Source organism: Phocoena sinus, chromosome 10 (genome assembly GCF_008692025.1).
Source record: "Phocoena sinus isolate mPhoSin1 chromosome 10, mPhoSin1.pri, whole genome shotgun sequence".
Taxonomy (NCBI): Eukaryota; Metazoa; Chordata; class Mammalia; order Artiodactyla; family Phocoenidae; genus Phocoena; species Phocoena sinus.
The window spans coordinates 17,759,640-17,781,672 of NC_045772.1; the positions used below are offsets into that span (position 1 = coordinate 17,759,640).

The window sequence follows — 22,033 nt, forward strand, 5'->3', positions numbered from 1 at the left end:
GCAACTGCATCGTTTACATGTTTTTAAAAAATGACCTCTAGATGCCTCCAAGTCAGTCTGCTAGCCCCCATCCCACCCCACCCCACCCCAGGGTTATTATTCAGAATTCATGGCAATTTGCAGAAGCCTACGCTTGCCTACAAGATTGCTCCGAGAAGCGGTTGGAGCTCGCCGTGGGAGTCTGCTGCTAGCAAGAGGGTCAGGAGTGGAGGCGTTTGAGAAGGTAACTTTAAGAGAAGTATTCTGACTGAGAATGGATTGGGCGCTTCGTGACCACCTAGAGGGGTGGGCTAGGGAGGTTGGGAGGGAGGAGATATGGGGATATATGTTTATGTATAGCTGATTCACTTTGTTATACAGCAGAAACTAACACACCGCTGTAAAGCAATTATACTCCAATAAAGATGCTAAAAATATATGTATTTTTTCATGCTCTGAGACAAAATCCTTCCCCTGGGAAATTGCCTCGAACTCACTTATCACATCCTCAGAAGTGTAGACCCTACTTTTCACTTTGGAGATGTTATCAGAACCATTCAAATAAGAGCCTTGATAAGGCACATTTAACATGTGAAGCGATGGCTCCAAGGCAGTGAGGGCTCAGAGATACCAGTGAGGCCGCAGCCAGAGGGGCCAGCCAGCAGGCTACCAAGTTCTGGGGCTCTGGTTGGTGGTGCAGGCTCTATCTTTCGTCTCCAGGGCATGCCTTCAGAGGGACTCCTGTGGGAGATTGGGGGAAATGAGCCCAATTCTATCCACCGGCCTCTAGCCCCAAATCCTCATACAGCGGCTGGGTCATAAATAACAAAAAGCTCATCCCTGCGCATGTCAGACCCCAGGGAGCATCACACCAACAGATGAAATGCTTCAGAAGGGACTGCCCTCCACAGACCTTAAACCCATCTTCTCAAGTACAAGTCCCTCTTGTCCCTCCCTTCCTCCCAGGGTGAGTCACTGCCAGGGTGAGTCACTGCCAGTGTTGAGTCTGAACCAGAGTCGGGGAAGGGAAAAGGACAGCGGGGAGGGAAGCGGCTGGCTGCTCACACCCTCAGGCCTTCAAATGGTCCCTCCATTGCCAGCCTGATGTCTGCTTTCCTGCCACAACTCCCACGTAAGTAAAAAAACGCCTTTACCATTTAGGAAGCATTTGACATATTTGCATATATTATTTCCACCTCTCTCACACAGAACAGGTCCAAAGCCACCAGATTACAAGCCGGCATGTCTGTATTATTCACCAACGTATACCCAGCATCTCACATCTAATAGGTGGCATTCAATAGCTGTTAAGGGAATGCCTGGGGCCCTCTGAAAATACCTGTGTCTATTAAAGAGCCAATTAAATGTCCCAAGGCCTACCTGGTTCCAGGTAAAAATGTTCTCTTCTACATCCATCATCTGATGAGAAAGCAGTAAAGATATTGAGACGTCAATAGACACCAGTTCCCAAGTACACACAGATCAGAAACTACCCCCATGCATGTGAATAGCTTGTACGTGTTGCCAGCAAACCACTGAGCTGTAACACACCTTTTAGATTACCGTCTCATTTCACTTTCTGATCTTTTTTTTCTGTTCAAGAAAATCTAACTTGGCTGAAAGCAGGAAAGAGAAATATGGGTAAGTGCAGCTCAAGATTTCAACTCAAAATTTTCCTCAGCTACATCCTGGGTGCTTGTTAATAAAACCTTAATCAGCGCAACTGACGTCATACCCCATGGTGGTATCTCCAAGCTGGGTCTTGTTCCAGGAGCACCATTCAACAGCCAAAAGTATAATTTTAAACAGGAATTCCATTCTTTATTCACAGCTTCCAAAGGGCATTAACAGGGATTTATTCATTGAGTCAACGATAATATTTACTGAGTTCTTACTTTGAAGGCGGGAGTTAAGTATATGCCAGGGATACCCACGGAGGGATGAAAAGACAAAGGGCTCTGCCCTCAGGCAGCCTCTATGCTGATTGGGGGGAAAAGGTAAGAATAATGAAAAAGAAGAAAGAAACAAATTTCAGAGAGTGATACATGCTTTGAAGGAAATAAAAGGGAGTGATGTAATAAGGGGGAATTCTTTGTAACAGATGGTCAGGTAAGGTGTCTCCAAGGGGCGTAACATGTAAGCGGAGACTGATTCATGGAATCAGGCAGTCTTCAGGAAGAACAGCATTTTGGTAGAGGGAATAGCAAGCACAAAGGCCCTGAGGCAGTTTTTGAGACAGGAAGAAGATCCATGGAACTGAAGCACAGCCAGTGAGGCTGCGGGTAGTAGGAAACAGTCAAAAAGGTGGGCAAGGGCTGGGTCTTGAATAGCCTGTAGACCCCTAGTAAGTGGTGGTCAGAATTTCATCCTAAGTACAACAGGAAGCTCTGGGTTTTTGTTTTTAAAACTCTCTTTCAGACTATTGTGTAAAGAATAGATCTTGGGGATAAGGGGCGGGTCTTCATTATGCAGATTTTACTTAGATGCTTTTGCTAAATTCTCCTGTCCGTCCTACCCCAGGTCACTCTCAGAAAAGTCCGGATCAGATGAAGTGGGTATGGTGGATAGGGCTGGCAATGCCCGGATTCTCTCTGATGGTCACGAGAGGACATATCTGGAGAAAATCTAACAGGATGTGCATTTGCTATGTACCCAATGAGCGAATACTTGAAAGCTTGGAACCATGCGTAAATGCAACAGTCTCTCAGAAATGCCTGTTGGATAAATGATTCAGTATACTGTCTCCCCTCAGCTCCATGAGAAGACAGAAATCAAAAAAAGTCAGAGGGCTTCCCTGGTGGCGCAGTGGTTGAGAGCCCGCCTGCCGATGCAGGGGACACGGGTTCGTGCCCCGGTCTGGGAGGATCCCACATGCCGCGGAGCGGCTGGGCCCGTGAGCCATGGCCGCTGAGCCTGCACGTCCGGAGCCTGTGCTCCGCAACGGGAGAGGCCACAAGAGTGAGAGGCCCGCGTACCACAAAAACAAACAAAAAAAAAGTCAGAGACTTCACCTGACATGCAGCAAAGGACCTGGTCCACAGAAGGGGCTCACAAGTTAGAGAAACAAGTGAAATGTAAGCAAAATGACAAGCTTTGCCAAAGGTCACCCTGTATGTTTCTCTTTGAACGATGGTCAATATTTTATTATTTCTCAAATCTTGCTCCAGATTTTGGAAACAGTTCAAAAATAGGCACTCCTGAGATCTGTTGTCTCTTCAGACTCATCACACACACTAAAGCATTTTTTAAACTTTTATTTATTTATCTTGGGGGGGGCTGTGTTGGGTCTTCGTTGCTGCGCGCGGGCTTTCTCTAGCTGCGGTGAGCGGAGGCTACTCTTCGCTGCAATGCACGGGCTTCTCATTGCGGTGGCTTCTCTTTCTGCAGAGCCCGGGCTCTAGGCACGCGGGCTCAGTAGTTGTGGCTCACGGACTCAGTAGTTGTGACTCACGGGCTCTAGAGCACAGGCTCAGTAGTTGCGGCTCATGGGCTTAGTTGCTCCGCGACATGTGGGATCTTCCCAGACCAGGGCTCGAAGCTGTGTCCCCTGCACTGGCAGGCGGATTCTTAACCACTGCACCACCAGGGAAATCCCTAAAGCACTTATTTTTGGAAATATCAGTTCTTGCAATGAATCTATCCTCTCCTTTCAAAGGCTGAGAGAATGCCCATCTCTACTTCTCCAATTCCCCTAACCAATGTTCAGCAAAAACAGTTTCAAGACTTAATAAAAATGCAGCATCAAATCCAATCTCCCTCTTGATTTTGTTGAAATTTTCAAGGAAGGAAATAAATCACTGTGCTTCTGTCTTGATCTAGGAACAGGGCAGGCTCAAGACACCACGTTTGATATGGTAAAGTTTTCTGACAAACCCTTATATTGTCTGCAATTTACTTTAAAACACTTTGGCACCAGCTGTGTGACATCGGGTACGTCTATTTTAATCTAGGTGCAGTCAGGTAACATCTAAGGTCCCTAAACAGGAAACATGCACTGCTGGGGATGGTCAGTATTTGACAGATGACCATCAGAATCCCACTCCCCACTGTCTGTCTAACAGCACGTCTGCCATCTTTATTCCCCATAGCCACCAGAAGGTAGGAAATGTAGCTTAGTGAATGTTAGAAATAATTCCACATCCATGAAGTGAGGGGTGTACAAGATGTGTGGTCTGGTTAGACTTATCTACTTTTCCTCAACAAACTGTAGGCCAAGACCCACATATTTCAGAGTACACTCTGGCCCAGAGCATCACCTGCTCTGTGAGCAGATGTTTGCGACTTGCCTGATTCAATTAAAAAGTGAGCTGAGGGCTTCCCTGGTGGCGCGGTGGTTGAGAGTCTGCCTGCCGATGCAGGGGACACAGGTTCGTGCCCCGGTCCGGGAAGATCCCACATGCCATGGAGCGGCTGGGCCCGTGAGCCATGGCCGCTGAGCCTGCGCGTCCGGAGCCTGTGCTCCTCAACGGGAGAGGCCACAAGAGTGGGAGGCCCGCGTACCGCAAAAAAAAAAAAAAAAAAAAAAAACAAAGTGAGCTGAATGCTGCCCCAGAACTTTCTCATCTGCCATGAGGGTAACTTCCACGCAAGATGTATTCAGAGAGCCTAAAAGTACAGACAACTGGACTTCACCAGATTCCAAGGACAAGCTGTAAATGAATGTTTATGTGGCTGCTTTCTGGAAATGTACGTGAGGCAGAATTTGGTCTAAGACTCAATTTCGTCCTCACACTCCCACGACAGATTATATGGGAAGCCCAATGGCCCTCGGCTCCCTTGAAATGCTGGAGGCACAGATCGCTGCCACAGTATGCCAGTAATCGTTGTTGAGGGTTGAATCGCATCTCTCCAAAAGACATATATTGAAGTCTTAACTGCTAGGACCTCAGGATGTGACTGTATTAGGAGACTGGGCCTTTCAAGAGGTAACTGAAGTTTTAAAAAGGCCATTAGGGTGGGTACTAATCCAGTCTGACTGGTGTCCTTATAAGAAGAGGAAATTTGCACACAAAAGGAGACTCCAGGGATGCATGTGCACAAAAGGAAAGACATGTGAGAATACAGGGAGAAGACGGCCATCTACATGCCAAGGAGAAAGGCCTCAGAGGAAACCAAACCTGCCGACACCTTGATCTTGGGCTTCCAGCCTCTAGAACGGTGAGAAAACTTCTGTTGTTGAAGCCACCTAGTCTGTGGTATTTTATTATGGAAGCCCAAGCAGACTAATACAACAGTGAAAAAGAAGGAGGCTCAGGTGTATACATACACACACACACACACACACACACACACACACTGCTCCACTCTGAGGATGCTCTAGCTGGTGGAGCAAATGCTCAGTCTCCCGGGTGCCTTTACCTGGACCTGCCTCTTGGGACAGAACAAGCCTCTCTCCTTCCCTCAAGCACTATTCCCACATGCACAGCCTGATTCCTAGAAGTCCTGGCCCCTCCCTAGCTAACCTAACAAAAAGGAAAAAAATCATCCACGTCAAAAGTTTAGTTGCCAGATAATACATCTTTTTTAAACGTTTACCAGTATGCAAAGAATACATACAAGGAGGCAGAAACAATAAAATGACCTATAACCCTACCTTCTACCCAGGAAGATTTACTTATGTTTTTAACAAAAAGAGATTTACTGTTCCATGTGCATTTTTAACAGGTTTCTTAACCGCAAAAGGAACCAGCAATGTAAGTTCCACAGGTGGCCTTGAAAAAAATGTCCCTACCTCTCCAAGCCCAACTTCCTCATCTGTAAAATAAGGGCAGTGAGGACCTCTCCAAAGTTGTGTAAAACAAGACTGCGTCTAAAGTACCTGGCATTGCATGTAGAAGGCACTCAAGAAGAGGTGCCACTATTATGAGCCTAGTTAACTGTTGGGAACAATGGGTCATTACAAGCAAGAATTTTTGACAAAGTCATGGGATAGGGAGAAGACTCTTTTTAGGCAAAGAGAAATGAAAATCACCCAAGGCTGGGTCCTCCGTTTACCCAATCTAACGCATCCATCAGTGGATTCACCAAAAACAAGGTGAGACCTGAAAACATCTCAGACCGGAAATATGGTTGGCTTATGTTTAGTCTTAACTCCATCTGGGTCTAACTCTTTTTAAAAACCTAGCTCTACCAGATTGCTAAATTGGACCATTATTAATTTGTGTAACAAAAGTAGAAGGCTGGCAAGTCCTCTGGGGCTTCTAAACATGCTCCTCCATCAGAAATCCGGGAGTGGAATCGGAGCCCCGAGCTGGGGTCTCCCTAGTCCTGTGGAAGGTCTCCTCCCTCAGATTTGCTCGGGGGCTCTTTCCAGCTCTGAAATTCCATGATTCGGTTTGTCCCGGGGAGCAGCCCTGGCAGTCAGCCCTTTCGTGTGGTCATTAAATACACACCACAGCGAAGCCCGACTAGAAAGTTCCGGGAACACACCCTCTGGACACTCTCACCATCCAGAGGAATGAAGCAGAACATGAAGCCCACGATCTTGGCCTGGCTCTCTCCAACTCCCCGGCACGCACGGCTGCGGGGCCCAGGATCAGGCTCTGGTTAACCAACCGCACACTCCAGCCACACTGCATCCCCAACAGGCCAAAATCCAGACCCCCGAAAAGCTGAAGTCATCATTTGCAAAAGCGGGTACGCCCATCTGAACAGCCATTAGTCACAGAGTGGTCCTCTCATTAATATTCATTTCTGTAACTCTGTTCAGTATTCTGTAATGACCTAAATGGGAAAAAATTTTGAAAAAGAACAGATACGTGTATATGTACAACGGAATCACTTTGCTGTACACCTGAAACTAACACAACACTGTTCTTCAACGATACTCCCCTATAAAATAAAAACATTTTTTAAATGTACATGGACTTTAAAACACTTTTCTTCCATGGGTGTGAAATAAGGCGGGAAGACGGCCTGTGATTCCAATCCGTCTGCTGGGGAATACAGACTAAGGATCATATTTTCCCTAAAGAGAAAAAATCTAAAGGTCAAGCAGGAATGACTAGCAGCAGAACCATGGCCTGGAAGCAACCCAGCAAATTGAGACTCATGGGGCAGGAAAAGCACCGAAGCCCCAGCAGAGCAGAGAAGGCGGTGAGGAGTAGAGGGGGAGACACACACACACACACACACACACACACACACACACACACACACACACACACACAGAGCTGCGTGATCATTTAAGCTCCAGCTTTAAACCAAGGCAAGCTGTGCAAAGCCCCAATTCACCTTAGATTGCCGCGCCACCTAAAAACGGCGTGTCGGTAATTACAACCCGAGGAGCGCCCCGAGTGGAGGAGGAAGGCGGCCAGCAGGAAGTCTGCGGTCAGAGGCCTTTTCATTTTCCCACTGTTTCCATTTTCAGCTCACGCGCTACGATGAGCCCCGCTGATCAGAAAACCGCTGTGCAACATTAAAGACCAACCTCTGGATCTGAATTCAAGGCTCCCCGTGACCCAGCTCCCAAGTCTGACAGTGGATGGGAACATGAAGAAGAGCCTGTGTCGGTCTGCCCTTTGCAGGGAAAGTGGAAACTCAGTCATTTTACTGTTGTCACAGCTGCACAGAAGCCGAACGACCCTGGGTGTTAGATGTGCTGCGTCCACCCTCTGGGGTGAGGTGAAGGCCAGAAAGGGCGGAGTCCCCAGTGGCCATGGAAACCCTCAAGAAGGTTTCAACGGCCAATTCCAAGCCTCTTATTTCGGTTGCAAGATCTCTTCCATCAGGGCATCGTGAAGTTAGAAGATTCCAGGATCTGGCTAGAACTCCTGCTGGCCCGGTTATTAGGCTTATACTCAGCAGTCATCTTGGTTTTGCTAGGTGGCTCCCCCAGTGCTCTCATATGGGCCTGATAGCATTGGTACAGCTCAACTCAAACGCTGGGTGATTTCTGTCTAGCATCCAATGCCCCATCTTGGGAATCAGCACCCCCAGTTTGCTTTGGGATCCATCCTCCCCCACTCCCAGCCCAACTCTGGGACTAGACATCTGACCCCAGCAACACCAAAGAGATTTATTCATTGAACACATATTAAGCCGAGCATTGTTCTAGGAGCTGGGGACATGACAGTAAACAAAATATAAAAATCCCTGGACTTCCCTGGTGGCGCAGTGGTTAAGAACCTGCCTGCCAACGCAGGGGACATGGGATCGAATCCTAGTCCGGGAACATCCACATGCCATGGAGCAACTAGGCTCGTGTGCCACAACTACTGAGCCTGCGCTCTAGAGCCCGTGAGCCACAATTACTGAGCCCGTGTGCCAGAACTACTGAAGCCCGTGAACCTAGAGCCCGTGCTCCACAACAAGAGAAGCCACCGCAATGAGAAGCCAGCGCACCTCAAGGAAGAGTAGCCCCTGCTCGCCGCAACTAGAGAAAGCCCGCGTGCAGCAACGAAGACCCAACGCAGCCAAAAATAAAAAAACAAATAAATAAATTTATTTTTTTAAAAAATCCTTGCCCTCATGGAGTTTCTATTCCAGGACTTCTGTGGAAACTAGTGGGAAAGAGAAGTACCCTTTCTTTGTACTGGGATTGCTGAGAGGATGGGATGGAGGCTGGAAGTGCAGACAGCTATCCTGCCACCACAAGCAGAGATAAGGCATAAAAGACCAGATCCTAGAGTCCCTGAATCCTGCCCTACTGACGCTCAGTTCCCTGAGCCAAAACACCTGAGCCAAAACAAAGTCTCTTTTTGGCTTTGTTGAACCAATTTGACTGGGGTTAGGAGAAGGAAGATTTGCATCTAAAAGACTCCTGACCCATATATATATATATATATATATATATATATATATATATATATATACACAATGGAGTATTACTCAGGCATAAAAAAAATCTGCAGCAACATGGATGGACCTAGAGAAGATCATACTAAGTGAAGTAAGTCAGACAAAGAAAGACAAATATCGTATGATATTGCTTATGTGGAATCTAAAAAAACGATATAAATGAACTTATTTACAAAACAGAAATAGACTCACAGACATAGAAAACAAATTTGCAGTTACCAAAGGGGAAAGGGCGGGGGGGATAAATTAGGAGTTTGGGATTAAAATATACACGTTACTGAATATAAAATAGATGAACAACAAGGACCTACTGTATAGCACAGGGAACTCTACTCAATATCTTGTAATAACCTATAATGGAAAAGAATGCTAAAAGGAATATATATATATCATATATATAAAGAATATATATATATACATATGTATAACTGAATCACTTTGCTGTACACCTGAAACTAACACAACACTGTAAATCAACTATATTTCAATAAAAATTAAAAAAAAAAAAAGACTCCTGACCAATCCCCTAAGACTTCCTGAGATATCCGAGGCAAGTTTGGAAATGCCATAAAGACAGGTAACTTTTCTGAAACTGGCCCTTGAACATTCCTCACCCCCAGGCACTCACCCTCCCCCCTCCATGTGGTCATTTACAGTTTGAAAAAGACCTCCCTCCAATAACCTCCTGAAACAGAGGGTCCAGTTCACGGCCTCTCCCACTGTGCCTTAGGAACCAGACCATGTCAACAGCCCCAAAACGACCAGAGACTAGATGATTCCAGCCACCTCCTGGAGCTCTTGAAATTGCGGGCTACTGCTGACAGCTACAGGGAACATCGCCTTCATTTCCCAAAGAGCTAAATCACAGTGGCTTTTCTCAAGGTGGCTACTGGGCCCCTGTGCTTCTTAAATTGCTTTCAGCCCAGGCAGGACGCTCCGAGGCCCTCTGTACACCCACTGTTGCAGGAGGGCCTCAACTAGACACACATATAACCGAAGTTAATTGACCACATCCTATTAAACAGGAAACCTAATAGCCAGCTATTTTAGACTCATCTCACTTCCCCATCATCCACTTCTACCACAGCGCTAGGCTGATGGAAAGTCAGGGTGTGTGTAAAAAGAATATGGGAAGGGGGACGGTGACGACTCCAGAGTTCAGAGATGAAAAGCCTTTGGGGAGACTGTCTCGAGGAAGAGAGGTGCCAGGCATTACATCTGCATAGCAGACATTGCATTTTTCCTTAGTGTGTATTTTGGGGCGATCCAGTGCAGGCTGGTGGAAATTATGGGGGTGGCTACAGTTTGCCCTAAAACACCCCTTGCTGCTGCCACCAGAGTGGCTTATATCCAGTCTCACTCTAATATCAAGAATAAGTTACTTTCCATTCTTGTTTCAAAGAAATAATACAAAGATGAAGTATAAAAATGTTTATTGTGGCTTTTTTTTAAAGGGAAAACCTTTGTTTTAAAATACCCAAAAAAAGAGAATGATTAAATATATCCAGGCCTCCCCTTTGAAGGCAGAGGCAATGCAGACAGCACACAGGAAACCCCCATCTGGTATGTGTGTGTGTGTCTCTTTCACTTTTGCAAAAGGAAAGACATAGTCATGAGCTGGGTTTGGTTTTGGTTTTCTCTCCCCACCCCCTCTACTCCTGCTTCCTGTTTAGGGGAGCCTGTTCCCCCAGCCCTGAGAGTATCAAGGCACAGCTTCCCTGGAAGAGGCTTCCTTCTCAGGGCACTGCTGTCACCCTTCTGGGAATGGCGCAAGGCGTGTAAAGAATGGCTCCACGGTGCCACGATACCTAGGTCCTGGTCACTACACAAACACCCTCTCATCTGAATTCCTTCTTCACGTTGGTTGAGGACCATTGAGTGCACAATGCCTCCTAGAGCTATTATTATGTCTTATCAACCATTGAGCAGTTGTCCGTTTTCCTTCCAGCTCAGGGATCACCCTGCTATCCATTTTTCCTCCTCAATCACAGAAAGGAGGTTTTCACACAGACACTAGCCCATGTTTGCACACAGAAGTTAAGAGCATCTGAAGTCCAACAGACCTGGGAATCCCAGCTCTACCACTTACCAGCTGTGTGTCTTCGGGCGGCCGCAACAAAATCCCGCAGACTGGGGGGCTTATAAACAACAGAAAATCAATTTTGCGCGGTTCTGGAGGCTGGAAATCCAAGATCAGGGTGCCAGCATGATCTTCCTGCTTCATAGCAGGCACCTTCTCTCTGTGCCCTTACCCGGTGGAAGGGGCTGGGAGCCCACTGGAGCCTCTAAGGCACTAATCCCATTCCTGAGGGCTCCATCCTCATGACCCAAGCACCTCCCAAGTTCCCTCCTCCTGATACTATCACCTCTGGGAGTTAGGATTTCAACATACGAATTTTGAGAGGACACAAATATTTAGACCATAGTGCTGTGTTACCTTTAGTTAATTACAGAACTTCTCTGAGTCCCATCTAAAAGTGAGTGCTACCTTCACCAGCTTGTTGAGATGACTAAGTGATTTAACAAAGATAAAGGACGCCCAAGGAGTCAGCAGTCAACACATATCTTTTAAGTGAATTTCAACCCTGTGGATGATCTACAGGCCTTTCGGACACGCATGGAGATAGTGGAGGTGGTTTTCAGATAAGCACTTGTGTATTGATGGGTTTCCCTCTTCCTGAAAGTCCACTGATAAGGTGCTTTGGGACACGGACGGGAGTTCTCTTCTCTTCCCAGTTGTCAAGTGAAACTTCCCTCCTACCCTTTGTGGCTCACTCGTTCAGACACAAAAGCATGTATTCAACAAACCTTCATTTTATTGCAAGTCTGTGACAGGGCAGGCACTGGGGACTCACCTGGTGCTCTCTGGAAGCCTGTTATCTGGTATGGACCAAAAACTAAACAAGACCATCCATGCTGAGTTTGAGGGAGGTTCCGTTAGGAATCTGGACGGCAGTCAAATCAAACTGGCTGCCATCAGTACGACCGACACTGTCATGCACTGCAGTCGGAGCATAAATAGATACAACCATCTAGATAACCCTCTGGCCACACCAATCAAGAGCCTTCGATAGTTTATAACCTGTGCATTCCCCTTCTGAAAATTTATTTCAAAGAGACATTAAGAAACTCAGACAAAGGTTTAGGTACAGAAAGGTGTACTGTGGCAATTTTTTAATTGTGGCATTAACTGTGGCATTTTCAAAAATGTTCAACAAAAGAGAATGACTAAATTACATCCATATGATGACATATCCATACAATGGAATATTATGACATCCATATGATGGAATATTACAGTGTTTTCAAAGAAAATTGGATGACATGAGAAAAATGCCTATGATTCAGTACAAAGCAGCAAAAGCAAGGCACACTGTAATATATGCATGATCATTTCTATGCATCTATACGAATACATATATTTGTATAGACGCATAAATACACGCATTTGTACGGACGCACAGAAAAACACACTACAGGTTAACAGAGATCCTTCCTGGGCGGTAAGATCGGGGGTGACATTTTTGGAAGTGGGTTTCATTTTTTCAAAATTCTCCATAATATGCCTGAATTAAGTTTATAATCTGAAAAAAAGAAATATATATATACACACACAAACCATTGCTTTACTTTGATATTGCAGGGCAGGGGTAGGGTGATGATGGAAAGGAGCCAGAGGTGTCGCCAACCTTGCCACTTGATAGATTGTAGGCCAAGAAATAAATGTCAGCTCCATTGAGACAGGGATCTTGTCTGTTTCGTCCCCGGCTGTTTCCTTAGCACTCGGTAGGGTCCTGGCACACATGGAAGGCATTCAATAAATGCTTGTTGAATAACTGAATGAACGACTGCAGTCCAGCTCAAATGTTCTTCCTCTGTGAAGTTCCCTGACCTCCTCTAAACTAATTACTCCTCTTTTTCTAGAGGCCCAGAGCCGTTATTACAAAGCTTTACAGCTCACAATTATGGGTCTGTCACCACTCGCTAAATCGCAAGTTATCTGAATGCAGGAACTGAGTCTTATTTAGATTTGTCTCTGTAGTCAGATGAATGTTTGGTCAATAAATGTTTGAGCGAAGGATGGAGGGGTGGAGAGATGTCAGCCTGTTCACACTGGATTAACAGTAATTATTCACTTCAACTGAGATTTAACTGTAAATGCGTATCAATTTTGAGAACTGCTAACACAATAAAATCTGAGTTGGGAGAAACAGTCTTAGGAATAGTCTCAGCAGTCAACTGCAAAGCTGTTGATGGTTTTAGCCTTGAAACACTTTCTTCTAACAAAATTTTACTCAGAACCCTAAAATATAAAACAGGCACAGAGCCACTCTGAGGAGGGTGGGGTTCTGGAACCCTCCTTGACATTAAGTTATCTGCTCTGGACCCTCTGGGGCTGAAGCGGCAGTTTAAAAACTGCCAACGTTGACATCCGTTAGTAACAGGTGAGAGGGTCCCCAGAAGGGAGTGGAAGACCAGGACCAGAAGCCCTGTTTCCTGACCCCTCACCCAGTGCCCTTTCTACTTAACTGCACCTCCTCTTACTGTCAGGGTTACCCTCGTTTTAGAACAAATCAAAAAACCCTCAGCTATGGCAGCCAAGGCTTACATGCTGAGAACTCAGTGCTCTGAATTCATGGCTCTTTTATTTCCTATGAAAATAAAGGAGGAATGTCGCTGTGACTTTCCAATGACAACATCCTTCGCGTTGCTTGAATCCCACTTTCAGGAAGGCACTTGCTATCGGACCTATATTTATTTTTGAATTCTCAATTTGCTTTTACAGACACAGGAAACAAACGTCTGCACAAGCCTCAAAAGAATTCTTTCCAGAATCCTGTAGAAAAGAACCCTGAACCCCTCCCCTCCTGGATTAAATGGATTATCCTAAAATGGGCAAGGCCACCATTACTACTCAATATTTTTAAGCACATAATCGTCTTTCATAGGATGGCCCACACTCTCCCAGTAAAAGCTGTTTTATCACAGGTGACTAAAAAATTGCCTGTTCAGTTTCTGATTTCAAACCTGTATTTCTATTTTTGAACAGCAAAATTATACAGAGAGCCCTACATACCGTAAAACCTTGGCGCTTCTTAAAGGATTCACAACCTACCTCTTCCATTTTCAAAATAATCTCCATTCCAGTACTTTGGCATAGACTCCCAATAATAAGTACTGTCTTAATTAGACCTTCCAATCCCTAATCCCTAAATCCTTACAAGTCTGCAAGTGTAAATCCCAAAACCACGGTAGTTTACACAGCCACACGCCCCATTAAAAAAGGGCTGCACGTCTGTAATGACATTGTCTTGCTTTCTCTTCCTTTTTTTTTTTTTTAAATTAAGCATTTGGGAGAGTTCTCCCTGTGGGTTGTTATTTTAAGGGGAAAAAAAGGAGATCAAAGGTGATGAGATATCGCAATGAGGAAACCAGCTCTGAGGATATTTACCAATGGATGTCAAGTGCCACTGGCTAGCAGAGAAAATGAAGGGGGCCCTCAGTTTTCTACCAAGCACAATGACCCCCAGAAGTGATTCTGAAAGCGAGAGATGGCTTCTTCTGTGGTGCAAGAGCTCTACAGTTAACCCATCCTCTCTCCCACCGTCCAGGAGTGGGGACTCAAAAGAGGCAGGCTTTTGATATGAAGATTACACAGGGCAGCATCTTTCAGGGAGACAAAGAGATCAGACCCCACACACCGCGCACAGGGCGGGTCTCTACGGGGCCTTAAAGCCTGGGGTCTTGGTTCCCAGGAGGAAGGGTCTGACTTAGGTCCAGCCTACACTGCTCATCTCCAGGGCAGCCCACAGCCGCAACCTGACGACCCCAGACAGACCCAAGAGCCCACACTGAAGCAAGAAATTCTCTGCCCCGCAACTATTTACACACTTTCCCTTTCTCCTGCCACTTCTCCCAGGGCCCTCCCAGGGTGAACTGAGGGCACCATTAGCAACTAACTGAGACTGAAACGTAACCTCCTCCATGGCCTCTGATTTCGGCAGGAGCAATGCAAACAGTGGAGTTTTCAATCCCGTCCCAGAGCGCTTTTAAGCTATTACTTATTTTGCACTTTAGACATTCATGAATAATCTTCTTCCACCCCTCCCCCATTAAATAATAATAATAGAAACTCTTTCAAAATGGCTCCAAGTTCATTTTGAGAAAGTGAGTTGAAAACCTCTGCCCTTCTAATGAAACAAGAGAGCTTCATTCAAACAACCCAATCGAAAAACGGGCGGAAGACCTCACCAGACATTTCTTCAAAGAAGAGAGTTTCATTCAATTGAACTTAAATTTCATCATCTGAAAAACAGGAGACCCTAAACCTTCTATAGCTCCTGGTTCCCAAGAATAAAATTCAAATTTCAGAACCTTCAGAGCCCTCCAGGTTGGTGGCCGACCCACCTCTCCAGCCTGGAGCTTCTTGTGTCCCCAGACATGGCTCTCCTTCCCACCTCACCCTGGTTCTGGCAGGTACCCTCACCTGAAGTGTCTGTTCTCTCCTCTTAAATCCCCCCAGCAAATCTCCACTCATCCTTCAGGGTCCAGTGCAAAAACATCACCTCTCCTGTGAAGTCTTCCTCAACACCCCTCTCTAAATCAATCACCCCTCCCTTCCTTAGCTGTTTCTCTCTCTCTTTGTAACCCCAATCACATTTGGCCCCATTAGACAGTTAATCATGTGTGCTTCCGTCCACCCCGATAGAATGATTCTTCCTTGGGCCAGTCTCTGCATGCAAACGTCTGCTTTAGAACCCACTGATTAGCTAACAAGACTTTGAAGATGCCTTAGAGGCCTGAAATTACTTCAGCTATACATATGCCACTCCACAACATAATTTCTCTTATTTAACACCTAGAGTCCTAAGAGAATCAATAGTCTTCCCAAAGGGTACAGCTTAAACCCAGGAAGGAAAACATCCCCTTAAAAAAGGAGGGAAGGAAAAAAAAAAAAAAAAAAAAAAAAGGAGGGAAGGGGCAAAAAAAAGAGAAAAAACAAAAAAACTTAAATCCAATGCATAGAAAGTTCTCCAACACTTCAGAGCTGCACTATTCAGTATGGAGCACTTGAAATGTGGTGAATCTGAACTGAGATGTGCTGTAAATGTAAAATACACACTGAGTTTCTCAAGACTTGGTACAAAAAAAGAAATGCAAAGTATCTCAATAATTTTTAACATGTATCGCCTCTTAAAATGATACTACTTTATTTGTTTGTTTGTTTGTTTATGGCTGCGTTGGGTCTTCATTGCTGTGTGCGGGCTCTCTCTAGTTGCGGCGAGCAGGGGCTACTCTTCATTGCGGTGTGTGGGCTTCACGTTGCGGTGGCTTCTCATTGCACCGGCTTCTCTTGCTGCGGAGCATGGGCTCTAGAGCGCAGGCTCAGCAGTCATGGTGCGCGGGCTTGGTTGCTCCGCAGCACGTGGGATCTTCCCAGACCAGCGATCGATCCAGTGTCCACTGCATTGGCGGGCGGATTCCTAACCACTGCGCCACCAGGGAAGTCCCAGTACTACCTTGGATATTAATTTCACCTGTTACTTCTTACCTTTTTAATGCAACTACTAGAAAGTTTAGAGTGACATATGCAGCTAACAGCATCTTCTATTGGGCAGCGCTGCGCTAGCAGGGTACTCCAAGCTGAATCTGCAGATCCCGGCACACACTGCTTACAGCGTTATAATAACCGTAGCTTTGAGAACTGTTCACTTTTTGGCTGTGTCTACATCTAACCAGGGTGTTAAGTGATTTGCTCTTTGCTCTCTTACCTGGCAGCTCATTGTAGAATCAAAGTGGAAATCAAATCAGCAGTGAAATTGCTGAAAATTCCATACCTGCCGTCCCAATGAAGGATTTTCTTCTTGGCCACCAATTCCTATCAATGTATTCGTCCTTTCAATCAATATTCACTAAGTGACTACTGCTATGGTCTAAATGTTTGTGTCCCCCCAAAATTTATACTGTGAAAACCTAATGCCCAAGGTGATAGTATTAGGAGGTGTGGCCTTTAGGAGGTGGTTAGGTCATGAGGGCAGAGCTCTCATGAATGGGATTAGTGCCCTTCAAAATGAGTCCCCAGACTGCTCCTCACCGCTTCCACCCTGTGGAGATACAATGAGAGGTCAAATGTCTGTTGTTTATAAGCCACCCAGTCAGTGGGATTTTGTTGCAGCAGCCCAAACAGAGTAAGACAACTTCTATTACCAGGCTCTCTTCTAGGTGCTGGGATACTGTGACACACAAGACACGGCCTGCTCTTGACGGGCCAGTATACCAGTGCACGTAATGACAGAGGTGTGCACATAGGAAGTACTACCCTGGGACACAGTGGAAGGACACCCATCTGCTTACCTGGCCAAGAGGAGATGGATGTTGGTTTCACACAGGAGGTAACATATGAACTGGAATTTTACCTCAAGACGCAACCAAGTTGAAGAGAGGTGAGCGTCATCTGAACACAGGTGACAGCACTGGCCCCAAGAGGGGATGTGTTCACCCAGAATAGAGTGTAGGTAAGAAGAGAAGGGGCTATCACTGAATGCCCCACAGAGAATCTACAGCTGTGCTTAAGGCCCTTATAAAATAATTACTTCTTGACCTAATTAGCTAAAACCAAGAACATGTAGATGAGATACACTGGTGAGGTGAAGAGAATAGTCTCCAGTGTCAGTTAGACCTAAGCCAGGATCTTGTCCCAACTTTCCAGCTCTTTGACCTCAGGCAAGCTTCTTAACCTCTCAAAGCCTCAGTTTCCTCATCTGTACAATGGGATTGGTAAACGCCCATCTCACCAGGTTGTGGTGAAGAGTAAATGTGATTATCCAAGTACAGCAGTTGGCATACTGTCTGATACATAGTATCACTAAGTGATCATCTCATTAGTGTTATTTTTAGTAAAGCATCACAACATATGGAATCTAAATAAGGATTTCCCAACTACTGATATTCTGGGCTGGAGTATTCCTTGTGGGAGGCTGTGCTGTGTGTTATAGGATGTTTAGCAGCATCCCTGACCTCTACCCACTAGATGCCAGTAGGACCCACCTCCCCAGCTGTGACAACCAAATTGTCTCCAGACACTGCCGAATGTCCCTGCACTGGGGAGGAGAAGAGAGCAAAACTGTCTCCGGTTGAGAACCACTGGTCTAAATCAGTTAGATGAGGTGGGAAGTTCATCCAGAGCGCCACGTGCTTAAAAAGATAAAGTTCGGGGCTTCCCTGGTGGCTCAGTGGTTGGGGGTCTGCCTGCCGATGCAGGGGACACGGGTTCGTGCCCCGGTCCGGGAGGATCCCACATGCCGCGGAGCGGCTGGGCCCGTGAGCCATGGCCGCTGAGCCTGCGCATCCGGAGCCTGTGCTCCGCGGCGGGAGAGGCCACAACGGTGAGAGGCCCGCATACCGCAAAAAAAAAAAAAAAAAAGATAAAAGTTCTTATAAAGAACTGGGAGCACTGACAGACGCCTACCCTCCCTAAGCCCAGCAGGAACGGTCTGAGGGGCCAGAGGTGGAGCGGAAGAGCATAAGATAGGCCCTGTGTCTCAGGCTGAAGAACCCTGGGCCTCACGCAAATCAGGATTACAGTCTTTCGACTAAATTTCAGTACCTGCTCTGGTGATGACGGGCAGAAATGGGCCTCTGCCCCTGCTACGAGTGCCAGCCAGCAGAGGAAGCCCCACCAGGCCTGCAGTTAAGGCGGGGGGGGGGTGACTGGCCCCTGTGCAAGAAGAACTCAGAAAGTCCTCGTCTGCATACCACAGGCTCAAATGTGGAGACCAAGGCCAGTCGGTCCCGGCCTGTGCGATGCACCCAACCACGGCTCCTGTAAGGGCTGCCATTCCTCAATAGCTATTCTTCGGAAACGACTTTCATCCTCCTCTGAGTTCCACTGCAGAAATGGCACTGACGGGTGCCCTGTGTTGTATTTTTTCAAGTGCCACTTCTTAAAGCTAACGGGAACCTGAGGGGTAATTTATGTGCATAATTGGGGGTGGGGGGGAAGCTATGGCCTTTGCATTCAGCATGGAACTGCAAGCTGATTTTTCACCAGATAAACTCAGCTTTTGCAAAACACTACACAGAGGCACAGCTAAGCTTTGGCCTTGGCATGGGAGGTGCGACAGCACAGCAGACGGAGGGTCAGGGCTTCCAGAAAGACGACATCATAGGAGCCTAGACGGAGGACCCTTTTGGTAAACCTCACAGGGTAGGTCACACCTACGAAACGGACAAACATTAAAACATTTGCTCGGGATTCCAGCAGAATGAAACACAACAGCGCTGTTGTCAACACAAAGATTAAAATCTTAGAATAAGGAAACACAGTGCATTTATTTTAACAACATGCATACACTGGTTTTGCGTCCATTTTCAATGTATTTTCACATCTCATTTCTCATTTAATCCTCACCACCACCGCGGAAGAGAGATAATACTACTACCTTCCCTTGGCAAACGAGGAGAGCAAATCTCTTGCGTTTGTGACTCGTATCCAATCAATTATTAAGCCCCTACAATGAGCCAGGCACCCTCCCAAGTCATCGAGTGTGGCCAGGTACTACACCAGATGTCGCTGAAGCATGTAGGGTCTTAAGGTATTTCTCCAGGAGGAGTATCATTGGCCCTTGGTTAGGATGACTATCCATCTGATGGGCACAAAGATCCCACCCTGTGCGAGATGTCTAGCATCCCTTGGCCCTGCCCACTAAATTGATGTCCTCAATCCTTGGGACAAACAAGCACGGTGAGACACATTTCCAAATGTGGGGGCCAGAGGGAAGCCCCCAACTGAGAGCCCCTACTAGACCTTCACAGCAACAGTCAGACAGCCATGGTTTAACTCTCGTGTCATCAGTTCCTCTCTGTGTGACCTCAGTCTCCCCACCTCGCCTTGTAAAACGGTGATTATAATAGGTGAACCTTGTAAGATTCCTGTAAGGAATAACACATGTTAAGCACCTGACCCACGTCAGCCTCCAGGAAATAATACCCAATAGATATCTGAATTTCTTTGTCAGCCCGTCCCCCTTATACCCTCGTCTCCTTCATTCTTAAAACCCCCTTCTCAGGGAGCCTCCCCTGACCGCTCCATTTAAAAGTGCAGTCCCCTCACTGCTTCCATTTCACATCCTCCTCCCCGGCTTTATTTTTTCTCTGCAGCACTTGTCACCATCAAACATACTCTATGGTTTAAACATGCATTTGTTTACGTCTCCGTCCATTGAAGGTACCATGAGGACGTGAACCATGTCTGTTCGGGTCCCTGCTGTATCTCCAGCACCGAGCACAGAGCCTAACTCTTAACAAGCATTCAACAAAAATATCTTGAGTGATGTCGAATGGATACAGTGGAGAGCCAGGGCCTGAACGCTGGTCCTGGGCTGCAAATTCTGTGCTTTTTTTCACCACAGTGAACAATCATGAACAACAGTATTGACGGTAAAATACGTCAACCGTTAAGGAATGTAAAGTGTTCCAACACTACCTTAGAGGGGCCTTTGTGTTTTCCCTCTTCTGGGATCCTGTGAAGTTAAGAGTTTCTAACAGAAACCCATCCACCAGCCTACTGCACTGGCGTTGCCTTTGTGGGGTTTTTTTCACAAGGCTTTTAAGATAAGCGCTCAAGCCAGAGACTGATCAGGATTTCAACGCTTACATCACCGAGTTTCTTTATTTCTATCCATACCTATCTGAGTGGGACCTGAACTCCAGTGATACTGGAAATATCATTCCTGCCCATACTCTGTACCCAAAGCCGAACTCGGACTCACCACTGCCAGAACGAGCTCCGGGTGAACACTGTATTACCCAAACTTGACTGTGGCAGGTCTGACAATCAGCAACTATATTCAAGACAAGTTTGCACCTGGGGTCCCAAAGTCCAGGGGACATTTGATCTAGCACAAAGGCGCCTGGGAAGGAAACATCAGGCCTTCCATTTTCATTGACTCTAGAAAAAGAAATTTAATGTTAAAAATATGAATTCATGTTAAATATTAATCGAAACAAACACCCCCATCTCACCTGTCATACCAAGTTACATGCCATTTATGAAACTCAGGCATCCGGAGGAGGGAGAAGGAAGAAGGACAAAGGAACTCAGTCGTCCCACTGCTCTCAGCATATTTTGATGGATCACCATTTACAACTGAATCATAAGTAGATTTACAGATTATATTATCACTTTCACCTAAACTAATCCTCATAAAACGGAATAGAGGCTTAAAGAGATCCCAGTCAAGAAACTACAGCCTGGAGGGCGTTCCCTGGCAGTCCAGTGGTTAGGACGCGGTGCTTTCACTGCCGGGGCGCAGGTTCAATCCCTGATCAAGGAACTAAGATCCCGCAAGCCGCTCGGCGTGGCCAAATTAAAAAAAAAAAAAGAAAAGAAAGAAACTACAGCTTGGAGATAATACTCATAATGCACATACACAGGAAAATGGCATTCCTCTCTCTCCCAGAGTCTTGTATACCATATCACAAGGCAAAAAGGATGAGAGGGCTTCCCTGGTGGCGCAGTGGCTGAGAGTCCACCTGCCGATGCAGGGGACGTGGGTTCGTGCCCCGGTCCGGGAAGATCCCACATGGTGCGGAGCGGCTGGGCCCGTGAGCCATGGCCGCTGAGCCTGCGCGTCCGGAGCCTGTGCTCCGCAACGGGAGAGACCACAACAGTGAGAGGCCCGCGTACCACAAAAAAAAAAAAGAAAGAAAGAAAAAGGATGAGAGACTTGGAGTTGACTGGGAGTTAGATAACAGAATTTCCCAGATGGTGATGAACATGTGGATTTACGATCACTATTGTTAGAAACTTAGAAATATCCTTACCCTACGAATTTAGATAATGGGAGTGATATGTATACACTTGCTATAAACAAAATATGTGGGGGATGGCTGCTCACATACGTTTTACCAATAGGGTGTGGTGAGTACTCTGGATGTCAGCTCACCATCCATTCCACCCTCTTCCAGAAGGTCTTTCTATACCGCAGAGGCGACTGATTTAAAAGCTGTGTATCCCAGGCTTCCTTGAAGCTAGGGTTCTGAATGTGAGTTTGACTCCCCCAGATAGAAGCACTCACTTCAGATTTAGAAAGAGGCCATGAGTAAGAGGCCACCTTCCTGCCTTTTGGGTTGTTTCCACCCTCCCGGTGATGGGGGTGTGAGGGTTTTTTCTGCAACAGCATGGAAGGGACCACTCTCTGGCCTTCCGGGTGTCGAGAGGTGGCTGCAGTGGGAAAGCATCCCGATTCTGGAA

The 22,033-nt window shown here is 46.4% G+C and overlaps 1 protein-coding gene across 11 annotated transcripts in view; it reads right to left on the reverse strand.

Annotated features, from left to right (window-relative positions):
- Window positions 1-22,033, reverse strand: part of CHST11 (carbohydrate sulfotransferase 11) — a 287,104-nt gene that overhangs the window by 256,464 nt on the left and 8,607 nt on the right. For 4 of the 11 annotated variants that reach the window (XM_032646811.1, XM_032646809.1, XM_032646813.1 and 1 more), the window contains exon 2: window positions 20,550-20,728. The exons of the other annotated variants lie outside the window; for them this stretch is intronic. In XM_032646811.1, the coding sequence (XP_032502702.1) occupies window positions 20,550-20,728 (179 nt within the window). The remainder of the gene's footprint in view (window positions 1-20,549; window positions 20,729-22,033) is intronic. 11 annotated transcript variants of the gene reach the window in all.